Here is a 22556-nt window from a genome sequence, read left to right on the forward strand (position 1 = left end):
TTTGCTGAGACCTATGTCCTCAGTCATATCTCCCTCTAATTTGACATCTTCTGTTTGGTTCCAGTAGAGCTGAGTGATGATACGTAGATCACCAGTTCAACACCACTAGTTTTTAAAATCTCAGCAAGTTTTGCATGAGATATGCAATTGAAAGCTTTTTGGTAGTCAATGAAGCATGCATACATGCATATGACATTCATATCCTGGCCTCTCTGAGTCAAAACATTCATAGAGAAAATAGCCTAGCGAGTTCCCAATCTGTTTCTAAAATCAAACTGAGTAATGCCAATTTGGCGTTCACATTTCGCATAGATGTGAGTGTGAATGATATGTGGGAATACCTTTATGACATGGGACATCAGGCTGATCATATGATAATCATCAGAATGTGATGCACTAGCTTTTTTTATTTTTCATTTTTACGTATAGTAACAAAAGTTGATCCTAACTGGTCAGATGGAATTCTTCCAGCCTTTTATACTGTCTTGAATAGTGTTGTTACCAGGTTTAGGCCTCTATCATCACCTTTAGCAATGAGTTTGAGAGTTAGCACTGCTTTAGGTATTTTCAAATTTGATATTTTAAACATTTTACATAAATTTGTATTTTTGCTATTTGAACATTAAAGAGATTCAGAATGGCCTTCACCCTTCTTTTTAAATCTTTGCAATGTCTAAAGATATGTTATTCATACATGTAATAAAATGTCCTTTCTCTTTTCTAGGTTCCTTTATCGTTTTTCAATGGAGACGGGTTTAATGTTTGATGTTCGCTTCACCTTCTCCCGCTTCTCAATTGTTGTAATGCACAAAGCAATTGATTTGCTGATAGAAAATAATATGCTCGATGTAGTGTTTCCTTCAAGAAGCCAACTTCAGCCTTCGTTGATCAAACATAATTTTAAACTGGAGTAAGTAATGTACAAACATGTTTTATTTGATTAATAACAATAATTTTTACATTACAAGATATTAGAATTATTCCATATTGACGATTTTCACTTTAGGAGGGTACATTTAATTTTTCCTTTGTAAAGCAATAACAATGTTACTGCAATCTGTTACTGCATCTTTTCTCAGTGCTTTCCAAATAACATTGTTTAATATAACATGCTAATATAGACCTTCTCAGTCTCAAGTCTGACATATTGGGCAATGAGGTCTCTCCACCACTATTAGTCCCATGCAAGCAATTCTCCTTTGTTCCATATTACACCAGTGAACTTGAGATCATTGATAAATTTTCACTGCCGGATGATCTGATTCCCGACTCTAGTTCAGCTGGCTCCTGGTGGGACCCATTGCTTGTCCATTCTGGGTATACAATGCTGGAGCATATAAAGTACATGGCCAGGTGGATTAAAAATAAATGGGAATTTGAATGACTGCTGCTGCTCTTAATGGGACTTTGCAAGGATGTTGGTGGGGGGTATCTGGAAAAGGGGTTTGCGCATGCGATCGACTGTGGAGAGCTGGGCTGCTTCAGTATGCCATGAGTGAGCAAAAGCTGCACACGTCTGTTGCTCAATGCATCATCATCAAATTTCTCGGAAAAGAGGGGACCAAACCTTCCGAAATTTTGAAACTGCTCCGCGCACAGTTTGGGGAAGGAACACTTTCGCAGACTTGAGTGTATGAGTGGGCTAAAAAATTGTGGCAGGAAGAGAAGCTGTAGGAAATGAACCTCATGAAAGGAGACCGCAGACAAGCATCACTGCAGACAACATTGTTGCCATTGTCAGCGAATAAAAATTTTGCAAATTGTTTTAGCCATAAGAATAAGTTACGGAAGTGTTCAAACCGTCATCCGAGATGAACTCCATTTCAGGAAATTGTCTGCCAGGTGGGTTCCTCATCTCCTCAACCAGGCTATACTTGTATGCTCCATGAAGAAATGTAATGGATTTTTAAAACCACTCAGTTTCCAGAAGCATGACAAATAGAACAACATTTAACAGTATTCCCAGTTTTAAGTATTTCCTCCAGCCAAACAGTAGTTGTATTAAATACGATTGGACCCACACCTATTACAACTAAATTCATCCAAGATTGAAGCTATGTAAATTTTAAACATAGATTTTCATTCCATTTGTTGATTGTACTTTGTCAAGTTTTTTTGTGTGTTACTGTTTTTGTATAAGTCTTTCGTCTTTGTGTTATTTTAGCTGGTGATGACCTCTAGGCTAGGTTGAAACATGTCTTTGTAGCTTTCTAAACAGACCATTTATCAAATGGCAAATGTGTATTGAACAGGTGGACTTTACACAGTTAAATTCTTCTATGATTTTATCTTAGATATCCTCAATTAGGAACAAAAAATTTTACGCCAGGAAGTTTGTCAGAGACTCCTGCGTCGCTACGAGGATGAGGGAGAGGATTTCTTGCATCGTATTGTGACTTGTGATGAAACATGGGTGCATCATTACACCCCAGAGTTAAAGCAAACAAGCATGGAGTGGCGGCGAAGGGACAAAGCAGGGCCGGTCAAGGCCAAAATACGCCCATCTACTGGAAAGGTGCTTGCAGCCGTTTTCTGGACTCCACGGGTGTTTTGCTGGTGGATTTTCTTCACGAACAAAGGACAATTAATGCAGCCTGTTACTGTCACCGTTTGGATAAAGGAAAAGCTACTTATCGCAACAAGCGACACTGGCAACTGATTCAAAATTCTTCTCCATGACAATGCAAGGCCACATACTGCCGCTTTAACGCTGGAAAAACTGGAGGAAATTCACTGGACACCACTGGAACATCCTCTGTACAGTTCAGATTTATCGCCCTGCGACTACCATTTGTTTAGGCCACTCAGACAAGACCCAGGAGGACAGCGGTTTGATGATGATGCAAGTGAAGAGTTTGTGCACAACTGGCTTCACACATGTCCCTCTCCTTTCTATCAGGACGGCATCAAAACTTTGCCACTGTGTATTGAAGTCAGGACACTATGTAGGAAAGTGGTCTCTATATGTGTTTTTTTTTATTGATGCAATAAATGTTTTAAAAATATTTCTCATTTATATTTGATCCACCTTTGTAACTTGAATAGTCATCGACCAAAGAGGATATGAAGGCTAGACAAGCACTACACCGCAGGACTGCTTTGTTTGTAACATGGTTAATGTACTGTATTCTCAGGATTCATCACAAGCAAAGGTGAAGGAAAACGTCAATGTTTTTAATGATACTGGCTGACATCTTTCATGTTTTGCTCACATAGTTTGTGATGGGGAGGACACCAGCAGATTACTGGTACAGCTTGATATTAATAGAGAAAGGGTTTGCCATCCATATGGACTGGAGTCAGCAGAATACAGTAGAACCTTGATGCATCACAGGACTATTGTTTTGCCTATTAATCGTTCATTTTATTCGGTCCTGAAAATGTTCCATATAAAGTGTGAAAAATCCTCATGTCTGTAGCTCCTCAAACTCATTTTATTTCATCGATCGTCAAAAGAAATATTTGTCCTAGGCCACAATTTTCCCGTATTGATCGTTTGTGGGAAAAATGTGTGCAAAAAGTTTTTTCAATCTAAAGTCCCTTCATCACTTGTTTCTCTTGCCCCTTCATCACACAGCTCTTCAGTTGTTTCCACTCCACATATGGCTACATCAGGATCAACCAGCACAGTCTTCAAAATCTATGGGGACACAGCTATTTTCTCCCTTTAAATTGTTATTATTATCATCACTATCTTTACCATTAGCACATGAATTTTCAGTGATATCTGTTCTTTTTTTTTCTAATGGACTTGTTTCAACTTCTTTTACAATTTTCAATCATACTTCAAGAGTTCTTTATTTCATTGGACGTGACGTTATAAATAACAATAATGCACAGGAACAAGAATTAGAAAAAAAATAGCTTAATTATGAATGATAGATAATATTGTAACCACTGCTCACAACCAAGACACAGCACAGGACCACTCGGAATGAAATGAAACAGCACAATGAAGCCTGGGTGCCAAAAAGCTCGTAGGCATGGTTATAGAGAGTGCTTGGGCATGAATAACCTGCACACTGCACTCCAGCCTACATGATCCTTGCTCCAGGCAAGCAACACAGAATCGGTCATACATTCTCACGTAACAGGATGCCACTATCCTTTAAATAGTTCTTTATACCCAGAAATCACTGGACAAAACGGGAGGCTATGGCGTATTGGACACCTCCTTGCTTTTTGGGACTATAAAAGCGGGTAAGGGGGGAGGAATACTTGAGGAAGTACGGCACTTGAAGAAATAACAAGTATTACCTGCAACCTGATTGGATATTTTGTTAGGCCTATTTCAGAGACATAAATGAAATTAGAATATCATGCCTATACAAATGAACATACCAGTCCTCACTTTTCACAATAATTGGAGAAAGTGAATGGACCATCGGTCGCCTCCCAGCTGCACATTCAAGTCTCCAAGATTAATGTTGAGGTCCCTGTTGTAACTCATCATTGAGTGCATTCCTGGAGTTCACTGTAGAAGTCATCCTTCTTAGTGATTGAAAGATAAGAACTTCATTTTGGTCCATACTGAACTGAGATTACAATTAAATTAATAATATATTATGGTTCCACTTATTCAGTACAATAACACTTAGTAATGAGAGGTTACATCACAAGTCAATCATAAATGGTACCGGTTTCAACCCCAGATCTGGGTCATCATCAGCCGATAATTCAAAAGGTACAAGATGAAATCAATGCACAGATGAATAACAAGTAATGTAGAAGATATAAAGATTTTTTCCAGATGAAAGTTTGTGTGGAGCTATATAACACTCGAGTATAAAGTGAGGGGCTGAATTTGGAAATGTGTAAGAGAGAGGAAAGGGAAAGAGGAGAAAGGGATAGGCAAAGGAAAAGGTGGGGAAAAGGGAAAGAAGGAAAGGAGAGTGAATTTAAGGTGGGGCAGGTGGATGAGGTAATGGCGGGTAAAAGACTTGGATGGGTACTATGGAAGGTGTGGAAAATCAAATTTGAGTTTAAAGATTTTAACACTTTTTAAAATGAAGATAAGAAAATAAAAAAGAATATTTGGTTTCTCTGAAATGTTGTTTAAATTGAAATTAGGATTAAAATACTGGTCAACATGAATGTAACAGTTTACGGTTGTGTTAAGTAGGGGACCTTTGTTTATTATTTCAAGTAATTGCATATCCTGTTCTATGTTGGTGAAGTTATGTTAAAATCATGTATATGCTGTCCTACTGCAGAGAATCTATTGTATTTTAAAGCATTAACATGTTCTGAATATCTAATAGTAAAATTACGCCCGATCTGCCCCTTGCATAGTACCCATCCACGTCTTTCCTGCCCCCATTACCTCATCCACCTGCCCAGCCTTAAATTCACTCCCCTTTCCCTCTCCTTTTTTCCTCTTTCCCTTTCCACTCTCTTACATATTTCCAAATTCAGCCCCTCACTGTATCGCGCTGTGCAATGTGAGTTATATATTATATTTTTCTCGATCAGTTCATTGCCTTTAAAATCTATCCCTCACCTAAATTGGCTTTTAGTACTCTCATTATTTCTTTCTATTTCTGCATCGAACTGGGAATTAAAATAAACCATGGTTCAGAACAATATGACTTTCAAATTGATCTCTTCACCACCTCAAGAACTACTCAAGCTTTTATCTTAATGATACCTTCGTTGGTCAACTGTGATTCTCAATTGTTCTAATACTGCACTCTGTTTTACTTACTTCTCTTCACAATGGTGTTTAATTTCAACTTTTTTTCATAACAAGACAACTGGCTATTTGCATCTTAATATATCAAACATACGATTATAAGATTTAACATCGAGGTATTTATTCATCTTCACATCAAGATTTTAAAGACATTTAAAACCTAGTGCACTGAGCTCAATAACTGCAGTCGCTTAAGTCCGGCCAGTATCCAGTAATCGAGAGATAGTGGGTTCGAGCCCCACTGTCGGCAACCCTGAAGATGGCTTGCCATGGTTTCCCATTTTCACACCAGGCAAATGCCGGGGCTGTACCTTAATTTAGGTCATTGCTGCTTCCTTCCACTTCCTAGGCCTTTCCTATCCCATCGTCTCCATAAGACCTATCTGTGTCGGTGCGACGTAAAGCAAATAGTAAAAAAAAAAAAACCTAGTGCTTTATACTCGTATTATAAAGCTCCACACAAACTTTCGTTTTGAAAAAATCTTTATATCTTTTAAGTTACTTGTTTTTCATCTGTGCATTGCTTTTATCTTGTACCTTTTGAACGATCGGCTGATGATGACCCAGATCTGGGGTCGAAACCGGTACCATTTATGATTGACTTGTGATGTAACCTCGCATTACTAAGTGTTACTGTCCGACTCGTTGGCTGAACGGTCAGCGTACTGGCCTTCGGTTCAGAGGGTCCCGGGTTCGATTCCCGGCCGGGTCGGGGATTTTAACCTTAGTTAATTCCTACGGCACGGGGGCTGGGTGTATGTGTTGTCTTCATCATCATTTCATCCTCATCACGACGCGCAGGTCGCCTACGGGAGTCAAATAGAAAGACCTGCACCTGGCGAGCCGAACCCGTCCTGGGATATCCCGGCACTAAAAGCCATACGACATTTCACTAAGTGTTACTGTATTGAATAGGTGGAACGATAATATATTATTCATTTAATTGTAATCCTCTTTAAGTATCGTATTTGGCTGGTCATAACCTGGGTGTGACTAGTTGAAAAACGTGGAGTGATAATTCTGTTGTTCTCTACTTCCATTGAACAAGGGAACTGATTGCTGGTTTGCTTAATACAATCCCAAATTCTCGTTCATGTCTGTCTTTGTGGCCGGATAATAAGAAGGATGACTTCTACGGTGAATTCCAGGAATGCGAACAGACGGATGGGGTGTTTATGGGAAGTCCATTCTCGCCGGTAGTGGCTAATTTCTTTATGGAGCATTTTGAGAAGGAGGATATTGCTTTGGCACCGTCAAACATATGATTTGGTGGAGGTACGTTGATGACACATTTGTGCTATGGACAGAAGGTCCTGAGAAACTTACTGTGTTTTTAAACTGCTTAAATCAGCAACATCCTTCAATTAAATTCACTATGTAGATGGAGTCAGACGGATACGTTCCTTTCTTGGATGTTCTAGTAAGAAAGAATTCGGATAGCTCCTTAGGACATACCATCTATCATAAGCCTACACACACAAATCCATCCAGATTTTCACCATACTCCAGCACAAAAACAGGGCATTCTCATGACACTCCCCATGAGAGTGACACAAATTTGTGTGCCATCGGATATCCAGGAGGAGATGGACACACCCAGTCACGTTCAAGGGTAATGGTTACAATGATGTACAGATTCATACAGCCCTGCATCACAGAGGGACAACTAAGCAAAGCTCGCAGAAAGCAGAAGCGAAGAGAACTGCTTACCTGCCTTACATCCACTATGCTACAGACTGAATTGCCAAGGTCCTCCGCAAGCGCAATGTAAAAACTGTGTTTGGCACAGTCACTAAAATTGCTTACAGTTTGGGTAAAAGCAAGGACAAATTGTCCCCACTATTACAGCCTGAGGTCTACAAAATTCCCTGTAGTTGTGGCAAGGTATACATTAGCCAAGCATGCCGGTCCATAGGGACTCTCATCAAGAAATACCAAAGAAGTATCCGTCTCAACCAGCCAGACAAGTCAGCAATACCTGAGACATGATGTTGGGTCATGATGTCGTGTTCCAAGATGTTGGAGCTCTTACCCACACTAAACACTACAGGTCTAGAATTATATGGGAAGCCGTGGAAATATGTGAAAATCGTAACAATTTAACAGGGACAATGGTTATTATTGAATACATGGTTGCTAGCCATTAAGGATTTACGTAGGTAGCTCTCTTCCTGTCCTTTCTATATTATTTCATTTCAGTGTTTTCCAAATTCGTACGTTCATCATCAGTTGGTCAATTCCAGCTGTGTGTTATGTCATACTTTCATAACTTGTGTACACCTATTATGCCTCCTCTCCCTCCCACACTGTTCCACATCACTATCTTCTGGTTTTCTCCACATACTTTCTTTCCATTCCTCAGCTCTGTTCTATCAGGGTCTCTTTCATTGCATTTTATTTTATTTGTTTTTATTTATTTCTTGTACTACATTCATCCATGATTCATCTGATACTTCTCATGCACACACGGTGTGATAGAACATCTTAATTGGAGCTTAATGTTGTCGTCAACTTCTGCTTGGTGCGCTGTGCCAGCATACAGTGAGCCACCTGGTGATGAACAAGCATACCACTACAGGTTCAACGGTAAATTATTCTTAAATTCAAACCCTCATTGTTGAAGACTTCCTTGAGAATAGTCGAGATTTTCTTCTGAAGACGAGGAGCAAATAAAACATAAAGAGTTTCACATTGTTTTCTTGACACGGCATAAGCCCAAAACCCCAAATCCTATCTAGAATATAATGTTTGCTCCGTATTGACTTTAACTTACAAAATAATTATTCCTTTAATTGGAATGTTTTATATTTCCACCATTCAATACTTAAGATATAAATTCATATACTAGAATGTGTTTCAGTCTGTAGGACCTTTCAGCTAATGAATTAATTCATTATGCATGTGAGGGCATTCTATAAAATGATGAAAGTAATAATTAGAGCCTGGATTTCCATGCAATATCAAATCTCAAAATATGCATGCATTCATGCACTATTATATAGCAAAATATGCACAATAAAGTGGAAAATATGCACTATCGAAATTGAGTTCAACATGGTTACATTTTCAGTTTGTTTTGAAACATTGTACAACTAATTTCTCCAAATTGTCTTGACATAAGCTCATCCATTTATCTATAAGTACTTTCTTTAACACAGAAAATGATCTTTTTGTCACAAGTTGTGACAGGTGCATACTTAAATTACGACATTTGGGGCCACGAACCTACTACGCTGGCGTAGCAGGGGGTGAGGTGATACTCCCACGTGGCGCGGCCCAGGTGGTGGATAGGAGGGTCCTAACCGGCTTGCCGGCAGATTTGAGGGAAATAAAATACCTCTCGCGGACCAAACACACTACCCCCTGCGGGTGGGGGACGCACATGTAGAATACACCTGCGGTATCCCATGCCTGTCCTAAGAGGCGACTAAAAGGGGCCCAAGGGGCTCTCAACTTGGGAGTGTGGATTGGCAACCATGGAGCCCTTTGCCGGGTCTTGGCATTGCTTCCACTTACTAGTACCAGGCTCCTCCCTTTCGTCTATCCTATCCGACCACCCTTGGTCAACTCTTGTTCTTTTCTGACCCCGACGGTATTAGAGTATTCGAGGCGTAAGAAGTCTTTCATTTTCACGCCCTTCGTGGCCCTTGCCTTTCTTCGTCCGTTACTTCATTATTCGAAGTGAAGGGTCCCTTCTTTCTTCTTCTTTCTTCTCTCTCTTTACCCGCTGTGGGTGGGGGACGCAGACGAATAATACACCCACGGTATCCCCTACCTGTCGTGAGAGGCGACTAAAAGGGGCGACCAAGGGATGATTGCATTAGAACCATGAAACTACTTTTGATTCATACCATCACGCGGGGAACACCATGGGTTGCCTGTACTTGCGAGTAGCACCACTATATTAGGTACGAAATAGGTTTGTGATCAGTAGCAGTAAAGAGGCTGGCCTGGGGGTTCCCACTACCCGTGCGTCGTACCCATGTGAGCAACACCGCGGGTCTGGGTCTTACCTGTAAGCTGTACCACTATATGAGCGACACCGTGGGTCTGCATTTCCTGTGATTAGTTCCCACTATGTGAAGAACACCACAGGATAGTACGAGTCCCTGTGGTTAGTACACCTAGGGGAGGAACCTTATCGGTTTGCGTTGGCTACGAGTGGTGCTATTGTGTGAGAAACACCATAGGTCTGCGTTCCCTGTATGAAGTGCAATACTTCTGAGTAGTACCATCATGTGTGGAACACCGTGAGTCATCGCTAGTTTTGATTAGTACCCCAACATGACAAATACCATGGTTCTACTTTACTCGCGACATGTACCGCTTGAGAGGCCTTAGACCTGGATTTTGGACCCCTTTAGACATCAAGCATCCTTGATTCAGGATTGAGTTTTATGAGTGGTCCCTTGGTCAGTAATAAATTATTTATGATCTTTTTTTGAGGTGGATCCACTATTTTTTTTTTTGCTTGTTTTTTGCTTGTTTTTTTGTTTGTTCATGTCCATCCATTCCTTCTTCATGACAATTTTTTTTATTTTGGTCAGTGGATGATTTTGAATTTTTTGTTATTTCATTTCGTACCATTAGGGGCCGATGACCTCGATGTTAGGCCCCTTTAAACAACAATCATCATCATCATCAAGACATTTGGGGCAAAGTGAGGTCGAATCGTAGGTACTTCTTTTGCATTTTCACTGCACAATATGTCTTTTATAAGCTTGATGAATTCAAAATCAGTATTTGAACGGATCATTTTGTTCAGCTTATCTCTAGCTGCTGCAGCTACTTCTCTGTGCGATGATTGCAGACACGTTTGAATGTCTTCAATAATAGCTAAAGAACTCCGCCATTGTCCGGTCCCAAGTCCGGAATGAGAAAGGAGGAGGGTTTGCTGGTCTGGCACCCAGCTGTAAAATTGCCAACGCCGAGTGTTGGGCGGCGGGAAATAACCTGACTCCCTAAGGGGGCGAACGGCTTCGGGCGAATGAGCCCCTTTGGGTGGGGTGATGGTCCCCACAGTGGAGGAAATGCCACTGGAATCCATTATGCAGCGTCTGTTCTCCAGGTTAGGGGCGGCTGCACAAGGCGTCTGTACTCCAGAGGAGCGGCCTCATTATCACCTCACTGGATCACATCCAGAGTTGTAATTCGGGACCTAGTCCCACACAGGTGACACCTTGACAGTCAACCATGGAAGGTCTTTTAAGGAATACTCCACCGGCTGAACCAAGAGTTCAGAGAAGGCAGCATTCGGATACGGTGGGCTGCCACCTGAAAGATACCGTGAAGTCGGAGGCACGGAAATACCCCAGTACTACATACACGAATGAGACAAAATCAAGAATCAAACCAAAGCAGATAACATACTTCTCTACACACAACATAAACTCACTCATGCAAACCGGTAAACTAAAAGTGATCACCGACATAATGGACCAACACAAAATTCTTATCATGGGATTACAGGAAATTAGAAACACTGACCAGGATGCCTTGGAATCTCAAGGGTACAGACTTTATAAAGGTATACCCGGGAAGAGAGTGATGAAGAATGTCCCACAATTTGGAACAGGATTTTTGGTCAGCCTTAAAATAATAAACTCAGTTCAAGAATTCAGATCACAGTCTCCACGACTCTCAACGCTCACCTTAAAGGCATCTAATAAAATCTATACTATAATAAATGCCCATGCTCCCACTAATGATAAAAACAACTCCTCAAAAGACCAGGAGGAAACAGGAGAATTTTGGGACCTATTGGACCAGACCATAGATAACATCCCCAAACACCATATAAAATTATTAATAGGCGACTTCAACGCTCAACTAGGCAGAGAAAGAAAATACCGTGACATCATCGGAAAATGGCCAGCACACAAGAAAACAAATAAAAATGGAGAGAGACTAGTTGACCTGTGTAGAAACCATAATTTAATCTCAAAATCTACATGTTTTAAGAGGAAACCTCAAAAACTCAAAACATGGAAACACCCTGACTACACTAAAGGAGAATGGCAACTGGACCACGTCTGCATGGACAAATACCACCACAAAGAGATCTATAACGTCAAAGTCCTCCGAGGAATAGACACAGGTTCAGATCACTACGTAGTTAAAATTAAAATTAAACTCACTCCCCAGAGGAGACAACAAAAGCAAGCCCTTAAAACTAAAAGAAAAATAGATCCTACCCAGCTAATCAACAACAAAAATTACCAGAAAGCAACTGAAAAAATAAAAATCACAGACAAACTTGAAGACTTAGTACACAACCTTAAACAAATTGCAGAAGACCTAGCTCCAATTAAACCACGTAAAAAACACCAATGGTGGAACAGTGAATGTGATGAAACAGTGGAGAAAAGACATCAGGCATGGCTATTACATCAGTCCCAAAAGACAGAAATATCCTATCAAAAGCTAGTAAAACAGAGAAAAGAAACTACCCAAGTCTTAAGAAGAATAAAAAGACAACATCATAAGGACACCCTGCAGTTAATTGAAGAACAGTTCAGTAAAACTAAATCAAGGGACTACTACAAAACCTTCAGAAAGCAGCTCCAAAAATATGAACCCCCGACCCTACTGATGAAGGATGAAGATGGTAAGCTGGCCCATAACAATAAAGACAATGCAGAAATTCTGGCTAAACATTTCAACAAGCTTTTAAATTGTGAGGAACCTACAGAACTCCTTCATTTGGACACCAACACCCCGATAAAAACATCACCAGAAAACATCAATCCCCCCACAATAAAGGAAGTCTACCAGGCTCTGAATAAATTAAAAAACTACAAAGCGCCAGGAGAAGATCAGACCTTTGCGGAAATCTGGAAATATGCAGGAAACTCAGCAAAAGTTGCCCTCCATCAACAACTTGTCTCTATCTGGATTAAAGAAGAACTACCAGAACACTGGACAACAGCCCTCATTCATCCTCTGCACAAAAAAGGGGACAAAACCGACCCTAATAACTACAGGGGAATCTCTCTCCTAGATATAACATACAAAATATTTTCAGTAATCATCCTTAATAGGATAAGTTTACAACTTGAGAAAGAACTAGGAGAATATCAAGGAGGTTTCAGACCCTGGAGGAGCTGTCCTGATCAGATCATGAGTCTTAAGTTGATAATGGACTATAACAGGAGAAGAAACAGAGATATGGTGATAACATTTGTAGATTTCAAGAAAGCTTATGATTGCATCCATAGAGAATCTCTGTTTAAAATTTTAAGACACCTTGGACTACACCCCAAATTAATAAACATGATAAAATTGACTCTCACCAATACCAAGTCAAAAGTGAAGTTTAGGGGTGAAACATCAGAGACATTTGAAATTAAAACTGGACTACGGCAGGGAGATGGGCTCTCACCACTATTATTTAACTGTGCTCTAGAAATGGTAATGAGGGAATGGTTTAGAAAATGTCCCCCCAAAATAAAGATTGGCCGAAAAATCAAAACAAATTGCCTGGGTTTTGCTGACGATTTGGCATTACTAGCAGTGGACATAAAAGAAGCAAAAACCCAGATATCAGAACTTCAAAACATTGCAAATAAAATTGGCCTCAAAATATCATTTGAAAAAACAGAAATTATGCCCCAAAAACCAACACAGCTAAAAGAAGTCACCATAAATGGTAATAAAATCAAAATAGTAACTCAGTTTAAATATCTTGGAGAAGTAATAACACATAACTTAAATGAAAAAATCGCAATCCAAGTAAGAACAAATAGATTAGCTAAAGCACAAAAATTAACATGGGATATCTACAAAAAGAAATGTCTATCAATAAATACAAAAATAAAACACTACAACACAGTTATAAAACCGGAAGCTACATATGCAGCAGAAACACTCTTTTACCTGAATAAACAATCAAAGACTGACAGACTTCAGAAAACTGAAAGGAGGATTGGAAGAACCTGTATCAACAAAAAATATCAGAAAGATGGACAGTGGCGGTTAATACCTAACAAAGTCGTGTACAAAGAGCTAGAACCCATTACAGATACTATGCGTAAGAGGAGACTGGGATTCTTTGGACATATCATGAGGATGCAGGACTCGAGACTTCTGAAACAACTAGTACAACACAATCTCGTCTCAAAAAATACCACAACAGGATGTAAATGGATCAGAGAAGTAAGAGAGGATCTGAAGGAAATAGGCCTTACAACAGAAGACACCAAAAATAAGATAAAATTGAATACAAAACTCAAGAATACAAACCTCCGCTTTACCCTTACACAAAACAAACCAACAACACGCACATTTTCAACTGAGGAAAGGGCACGAAGATCGGAGCGTCTTAAGAAGTACTGGGAGGACCGCAAAGCCCGAACAATCCCTTCAAAGAGACCTGAACGACGGACTGACTAAAGTGATCCTATGTGGTCATAAAAGAAGAAGAAGAGAAGAATAGCTAAAGATTCAGTAAGGGGTAACCTGTAGCTTCCAACTTTGTTATTGCAGCAGGGAATTTGCCAAAATTTGATTTTATATACATTAAGTCTTCCCTCTACCACCCTTGGTCCATAAATCCTCCTTAATATTCTCCTTTCAATCTTTAGTAGTTTTTCCAGGTTCGTCAGTGTTGCTGTTCCCACCTCATACAGAATCACTGGTTTTACCACAGCATCATAATTTGGCATTAATGGAAATATTATTTTTGTTGTAAATGGCTTTGGTGGCAGTGTTTAGCCTTTCCAACTTAAGTCTCCTATTTTCTATGGCCTCTTTATCCATCCCATTGCTACTGACAATCTCTCCAGGTATTTAAACTGCTTTGTGACCTTCACTTCGCCATATTTCGTCTTCATCGTTGTTTTCACATGACTCCTGTCCATTCTCATCATCTCTGTTTTTGTGAAGGAGATATTTAAACCTGTTTCCTCAGCTATCTCCTGTAGTTCATTTATCTGTGTAATTGCTTCTTGTTCTGTCTCAGCGAGTAGTGCCAAATCATCAGCAAAGGCTTTGACATGTTTATTTTTACTACCTATTATAGCACCTGAGTTATTATGTTTCCACAGTGTTTTCATGACCTTATCTAGAACCACGTTGAACAGTGAGACAATATTAAATAGTGTGAGCCTCCCTTTATAACCTTTTTATACTGGCCTTGTGCCCTGGAATATCTGTGTCAATCGGCTGTTCGCCAATATACCGTTTTAAGCTAATGTATGCTGCGCGCCATTGTCCTGGCTCCGTGTGGTTGCGCGTAACTGCGCATGCGCCCGCCGGCTACCAAGAGACTTGCTTCCTCCTCGCTTCTGACGCGAGAGCCAGTTGGCTTGAGGCAGCCATCATGAGCGTGAGTGTGATTGTGTGCTACGCTATGCGGTGGTGGATTACCTTCAAACCGCCGTAATTAGTGCATTAACGGGGATGTTCCCCGGTAGAACTAGTTGGAGACCTCCTGCCATTTCCTCTGATCATATTTTTGCAACTATATTTCTCTTGGATACTTGCTAACGAGGCCTTGTTGCTGGGCGCGTGACTGCATTCTTCGTTAACAATGGGCAGGTTTGAATTTCTCACAATTTCTTCACCACCAAAGGTACGTACCAGTGTTTGAAACATTTTAAGCGTCGTCCAGAAGAGGATTTTGATATTTTCGAAGATTTCAGGAAACATGGGAAAAATAATAATAATAATAATAATAATAATAATAATAATAATAATAATAATAATAATAATAATAATAATAATGATGATGATGATTTAAATTTCGTCGTTAAATTGGTACCTATTGGCGTGTGCGGTTATGAAAATCTGAAAAACAGTTTCGGCAACTAATCGCAGTAATGTGGAAGGTCCACAGTGAACTGAATTGGGATATTTAATTCAAAATTAAAATGAGTTTTTTTGGCACTTTAAATTGTAACTTTCCTTGTGAACCAAGGTACAGTCTCCAAGATAGCGGGCTTAACTTCCTTTGGGGTTTCTGTTTGCTTCCCTGTGATTTGTTTTCTCCTTTGTTAGGTATGTTTTCTTCTCCCCTCCCCCTTCTGGGGTTTTTTGTGAATTATATTTTTCTCTTGCCTGTTTTCCTCCTTGTTTTTAGAGGCGTTGCTTTTGTTTTGTGGTTACCTTGGCAACGGTTTTGTGTGGGGATTGTTGTCGGGTTTGGATGTAGTCTGGCGCATGGAGCCTGTGTGGATCTTGAATTATATATTACTGAGTTGAGTGTATCGTTTACTGTTTTAAATGTTAATTAATTAATTTTGACCACCCTTTAGAGTTGTGTTACCTTTTCTTGCCCCGGGTGGTGGTGTATTTCTACGTAAAATTCTATATGTCTTGGAAACTGTCCTTGGTGGAAACTGAACGCTTTAATTTTGGTAATCATGAGAAGCGGCCGCGTTGAAAATCAATTTAATTGAAAACCTTGTTAACTGAGTATGGTATTTTTAATTAATTAACTATCCGTGATCGATCACATTTTTATTCACGGTAGTATTTATGTAAGGAAGTCAATTGGTTTTCCGTTGTTTTCAGATCACATTTTATTAGGTACGGAGGTCATCCTTTTCTTTCTTTGTTGTTTTCATAATAATTATAATTTATTATCTGTTAAAGAATATCTATTTTCCTTAATTGTTAATTACTAATGAATTAATTTTTCTTTTAAACTATACCTGATATTTCTTGATTCAGTTTATTAATTGTTATTTACTTTTCCCCTTTTTCAACCTTACGTTGAATTTATTTACTGATTTTGGTTTTACTTTTTAAAATAAACATAGGTTTTATCAACTTAAAGGTTTAATTTGTTACCTCCAATTTACCTTTCAATTAAAGTTCTTTAATTTCATTTAAGTGTTGGTTTTCATTCGCCACGTTCGGTGGAGCACTGTCACCGATTTTCTTGTGTATAAGCTTCCACGGCCTTAAGTCGTCTTCCTCCGCTGCTTCCGGTAAGTGTGGTAACTTCATCCTTTGGTTATTTCTATGGTTTCTTGTTATTTAATTGTGCTCGGACCTTTGTTGTCGTTTTTCTTGTGCCCATGGTTCTCCCTCGTGTTCGCTATAACTCCTATTTTGGGGCGGACACGCTAGCAACCTTCTCACCAGGGTCTCTACCTACCTCTCTCTTTATATCTATCTATCTCTATCTCTCTCTCTCTTCCTCTCTCTCTGTCCTTTTTCCTCTCTCTTCTACTCTCACCCTGGTGGGTAAGGTTATTGACCTCATCATCCCTAGGTCGTACCGGGGACCTAGAGGGTGGTGACGGTTAGAACAGTGTTAGTGATAAGCTGTCACCCTGTCACAGACCTGTTTTTATCTGGAAGGGTTTGCTGATCTCTCCTCGAAATTTCACTTTGGATATGGTGTTTGTTAGTGTTAAGTAAGTTGAGTGTTTTTTGATCGACGCCATATTCTCTCCAACTGTCCATCATTGTGTCTCTATCTATTGAATCGTATGCTTTTTCAAAGGCAACAAAAGATATGAAGATGTTCTTTGGTCGCGCATTGTAATATTTGATTAACATTTTTATACTGAAGATTTGATCCTGGCAAGAGCGCCCTCTCCTGAAGGCACCCTGATACTTTCCCAACTTGTGATCATTTTGCGGTGTCAGTCTGTTCAATAGGAGTTTCGAAAAAATCTTATACGTGACAGATAAGTGATATTCCTCAGTAGTTGTTTTCGGTCCCTTTTTATATAGTGGGTGTATTAATGCCACTAGCCAGTCTTCTGATATTTTTTCATCTCTCCAAATATTCCGGAACAGTTCTGTCGCTTCAGTGATAAAGGCATCATTGGCTATCTTCCACAGTTCTGCTATTGCTCCATCTTCACCAGGAACTTTGTTGTTCTTGAGAGAGTTTATTACTTCCCATACCTCTTCCTCGCCTAGTGGTTCAGAATCTGGGTTCTGGATTGTGTCCTTCTCAATCTCCAATTTTTCCCATGGCGATTCACAGTACTTTGCAAGGATGTCACAGGTATCTTTATCAGTGGCGGCTGGTGCAGAAAATCGGTTGTGTGCTGTAACCCATCCCCACTCCAAAAAATAAAAATATTTAGAAACATACCGAAATGTGGTTTTCAAGAGGCTCTCCACTTAGTTTTCCACACTGAACAAACACGCAAACAACCCCAACACATCTACTCATTCCTCATAAAAAACTATAAAACTATATAATTAAACACACAATAACACCTGCAATGGCAAAATATTCACGAACTCAAACACTTGGTGTGAGCGCGCAGAAACAGAACTTCCCAATGCCACCAACATCATTGAAATAAAACCAGCAATGGCGTAATGCAAAATTACATGTTATGTTTTTATAGTGCCATTTATAAACTACACATTTTTAATTAAAGAAAATCACAATATCATGTTCTTATTTTGACAACATAAAAAGTACAATTTTTATAGTTCATCGATTTGCAAATGTGGCTATGGAATAGGGAAGTTGGTAGCATTCTATCCTCTTTGGTATTAAAAGACTTGGCGGGAACAGCTCTACAGTATTTTGTTTTCCCGTTTGTTTGGAGCGATCCCCTCTTAAATACTACCGCTGAGTCAAGAGGGTGCCACCTGCCACCTTCTCATATTGGTCGTAATGCAAGTGTGACTAGTGCTAGTGTTGCCTCCCTGTGGTCGAACGAAGAATTGCTGTGAAGTGACGTCCTGGCTGTTGTTTCCACAGCCTATCGGAACACATTCTCTTTGTATCGGAAAAGTTGGGCACGCATGCGCAAAAGGCAGAGTTCCTGGTTTCAGGCTAAGAGCTTAGAAATTCTCGTTGAGCTGTGGTCGCACAGCACCCGGCGTGGAGCGCACCAGTAGTTACCTGGTTGTGAGGGGAGTTGAATAATTTCCTATTCTTTGGCTGATGTCTTTTTCAATGCACTGTATTTGATTGTAGATAATATTTTTAAACTAATTTATTTTTCCAACAGGCAGTGTGCTGCAGCACTTCAGCACATAAGGTACGACTGCCCCTGATCTTTATTGTTGAGGGCAAGAGTTCCATCTGTTTTCTTGAAAGGCAGGCTTGGTGCTGAATAGCCTCTGATTCTATTTTTAAAGGCCCTATGGAATAATCTGGTAATTTTTTTCTTGACGTTCTCATCCATTTCTGTGACTTCTGTCCTAAGGTGTTCTCTTCTGACTCTTCTCAGTGTTTGGTGTGTTTGTTTCCTTATTTCCCATGATTTTTCCAAATTTGTCACAGGCTTATTCTTGTTCCATGATTTCCGTGCCTCAAATCTTTCTTTGATATCATATTCGCATTCCACCATTTATGCTTATTATTTATGTTTCGTAGATGCTAATTCAAATGCTGGCTTCTGCAGATTTTTTGCCACTTAATTTCAATTTTTTAGCACCTGTAGCTTTTTCCTGTATTCTTCCCTCTTTTCTTGGACGAGTAATTCACGGTCAATTTTTGGCACTCTATTGCCACAGGTATGCGTTTTTCATCCGGGTATGAAATTCATCTTAGTCTGTGATAAGTAATGGTCCGATGTTACATTAACCGCTTTTCCAACTTTGACGTTATGAATTTCCTTGTACTTGTTCTTCGATATCACTACAGGGTCCAGTTGAAATTCGCCTAGCAAGGGGTTTGGTGATACCCATGTTTTCTTTTTGTTCTGGCATGCTTTGAAATGGGTAGACATGAGTTTTATTCATCCTGTTGTGTGCCGGGTATTGTCCAACTATTTCAATGTATCTCCTTTCCCGCCCCACTTGTGCATTAAAGTCCCCCAGGAGAATTTTGATGTTATTTTTTGGGATCTTGAGTATTTCATCCCCCAGTTTGTCCCAAAACTCTTCAACCATATCGGGGTTCTTTTTATTATCCTCATTTATTGGTGCATGAGCATTTATGAGCATGTATTTCTTATTCGCTGATTTGACCGTCATGAGCGATAGTCTTGAGTTTACACTCTTGAAGTCGACTATAGTGTTTAGATTTAAATCTAAGAATTTCATTTTTGTCCGTATTGAACTGAGAATGGAAGATAGGAAAACTTAAAAGGGTCCACCTTTTCAATACAAAAATGTTATAGTTTATTTATAACATATATTTGCACTTGGAACTAGTTTCGACGCTGTTTGGCGTCATCATCAGCCAAAATGTGGGAAATAGGCTAGCATGTAGACATTTATATTACACAAGGTGTTGCATTAAACAATACACATCTTACAAGGAAATAAAAACAGGGACGAATATAGAAACAAATGAATCGTTAAGAAAGCAAAAGTTATACATATTAAAAATAACCTTAACCACACATCTTGCAGTGCGAAAATATTTGCCTTGAATGATTCCTGAATACAAAACGCACGCGCACACACTTCTGAAGAGCCAGCAGGCAGGAGAAAGTAAGGTGAAACCTTAAGAGTTCTTCTGAGAAGAGTTCATCATTTTTTCTATGTTCCGACTAACTAATGAAGTCTCTCTTGAGTTCCTGATAAACATACACAACAGGAAATTCTCCTTCACTCTCAACAATAGCTATAAAGACCAACGGTAAATTTCATTTTAAATATTATGCAGAGACGTGAAAGCATGATCTTGAACATGATATAACTTCTTCATTTAACCCAATTTTTTACACAAGATGTTACATTAAACAATACACATCTTACGAGGAGATAAAAACAGGGACAAATGTAGAAACAAATGAATCGTTGAGAAAGCAAAAGTTATACATATTAAAAATAACCTTAACCACACATCTTGCAGTGCGAAAATATTTGCCTTGAATGATTCCTGAATACAAAATGCACGCGCACACACTTCTGAAGAGCCAGCAGGCAGGAGAAAGTAAGGTGAAACCTTAAGAGTTCTTCTGAGAAGAGTTCATCATTTTTTCTATCTTCCGACTAACTAATGAAGTCTCCCTTGAGTTCCTGATAAACATACACAACAGGAAATTCTCCTTCACTCTCAACAATAGCTATAAAGACCAACGGTAAATTGTATTTTAAATACTGTGCAGAGATGTGAAAGCATGATCTTGAACATGATATAACTTCTTCATTTAACCACCTTTGAAAGTCTCTTTCTATATTACATAGCTTCATTAACACCACCATTCTGTAGATGCACAAAATAATCTTGTAATCTTCACAGGTCCGGTATTCAGCTCGACAAGAATATAAAATTGGTATTAAGGAATACGTTTTCTGAGAGTTTGGAGGTTGACTGTGCCAGTATTTGTGGTGTATTGTTGCAGCGTTACGTGTAGGGTGGGGGCAGGTTTCTATGATGTTTATTGCGGGACATAAGGCGGTAAAGCTATGGCGCAAGATGAAGAGGAACAGAGCGTGTTGGATAGTTTAGGTCTGGGGAGCGGCCATTGTTGGACCCTTTTAAGTTTTCCTGTCTTCTATAGTGTTTAGAAACATTTTGTTTACTACATAGGCTGTTCCCAGTTCTGGGATGATTTTCATGATCTTTTTTCTGGCCTTTCCTTTGAAGATTCTGAACCCATCTGATTCAAAGGGTTCTTCATCCAAGTACAGCGTTTCCTGTATGGCCAGTATCGAGATGTCGAGTTTGTGTAGCTCCGCTGTTAACTGTTTCAGTTTTCCAACCTGAATAAAGGAGTTGATGTTGAATGTTCCAAAATAGTATTTTCTCTTATTCTTGAATTTAGCAATGTTCTTGTGGTGCTCCGATTCACTCACGAGCTTCAAAATGTCAGGCACCCTGGAATCCGAAACCCTGATTTTGTCTTCAGGGTAATTTAATTCTTAAGAAGCTTGTTCCATGATATTAATATTCATTTTAGGGGTTATACATAGTCCAATATTGTACAACTAAGGTTGTTAGCCTTAGAGTGCCTCATGTTGTTTTCTGGCGAAAGGCAGGCGTTTCCTCCTACCTTAAATAGGTATGGTTTTCCCGCCAATACTCAGGTGGCTAATTGCTGTTGTTACCCACTGGGCAATGGGGTCGCCACATCCCTATGCCTAGCATTAAATTCATTGATGGTAGAGTTAAAAAAAAAAAAAAGTTTACTATTTGACCTGTAGCCAGATTAATGATTTCTTACCGACTTAACTGCTTGAAATTATTACAGTAAAAGATTGCTGCATTTAGCCAAGGTAACCCATCTTGTTAGAATAGGCTATGGTGGCAAGGGCAAATCTGCCAGCTCCCTCTCTATGCAGTAACACAAGCTTTTAGGAGCATCTTTTAATATAAAAACATTATGTCAATATACGGTTTAGAAGATTAAATTTGCTTTAGTATAAAAGTTAATTAATATTCCACATTACTTATATTTTATGCATTTATTTACCTTTCTTGAGGAAGAAATCAGTGTATTCACTTTCTCATACTTAAGACGTATTGTTTCCACCCCACAGTGCAGTGCATGGGCTAAACATGTAATGTGCTTCAGATTGGTGTAAAATTCTTTAAGTGCTTTTCCAGCCTTCATCATGTATGGTGCAGCATTACTCAACAATAAGAGAAACCTTTCCTTATCTAAATTATTTGGCCAAAAAATTCCTGAAATATCAGTAAAAGTATTAGAATTCATTTACAATTTAAAACACTAAGTACATGATCATTTACTAAAATTTATGAGACTACTCTCACTTCATCGAAGTAGTTCGCAATTGAAGAATGGTTTGTTTTTTGTAGAACTTTGCAGCACACAAGATGAGCTTGACCAGGTCCTTTCTCACTTAACTTCGCAACTATTAAATTGGCTACACACCGATCTGCTGAGTCTGTAGTTTCTTTCACAGAATCTCCCAAGTTGTTTTGAATTTTAGCTAAAACCTACTTGGTGAAATCATAAAATACTAATCATGTAAACAAAGTAAGTTTAAAGTGACCTATTTTCAAAAATGAATTTCACATTTC

The 22556-nt window shown here is 39.2% G+C and overlaps 1 protein-coding gene across 8 annotated transcripts in view; it reads left to right on the plus strand.

The window, feature by feature from the left end:
- LOC136876309 (putative helicase mov-10-B.1) overlaps window positions 1-22556 on the plus strand; it is a 481476-nt gene that overhangs the window by 213441 nt on the left and 245479 nt on the right. For all 8 annotated transcript variants that reach the window (XR_011018462.1, XM_068228374.1, XM_068228371.1 and 5 more), the window contains one exon: window positions 725-910. Coding sequence is in view for 7 of the 8 variants with exons in the window: in XM_068228374.1 (XP_068084475.1) it covers window positions 725-910 (186 nt within the window). In the remaining variant the exon portion in view is untranslated. The remainder of the gene's footprint in view (window positions 1-724; window positions 911-22556) is intronic.

This window comes from Anabrus simplex, chromosome 6 (assembly GCF_040414725.1).
Source record: "Anabrus simplex isolate iqAnaSimp1 chromosome 6, ASM4041472v1, whole genome shotgun sequence".
Classification (NCBI taxonomy): domain Eukaryota; kingdom Metazoa; phylum Arthropoda; class Insecta; order Orthoptera; family Tettigoniidae; genus Anabrus; species Anabrus simplex.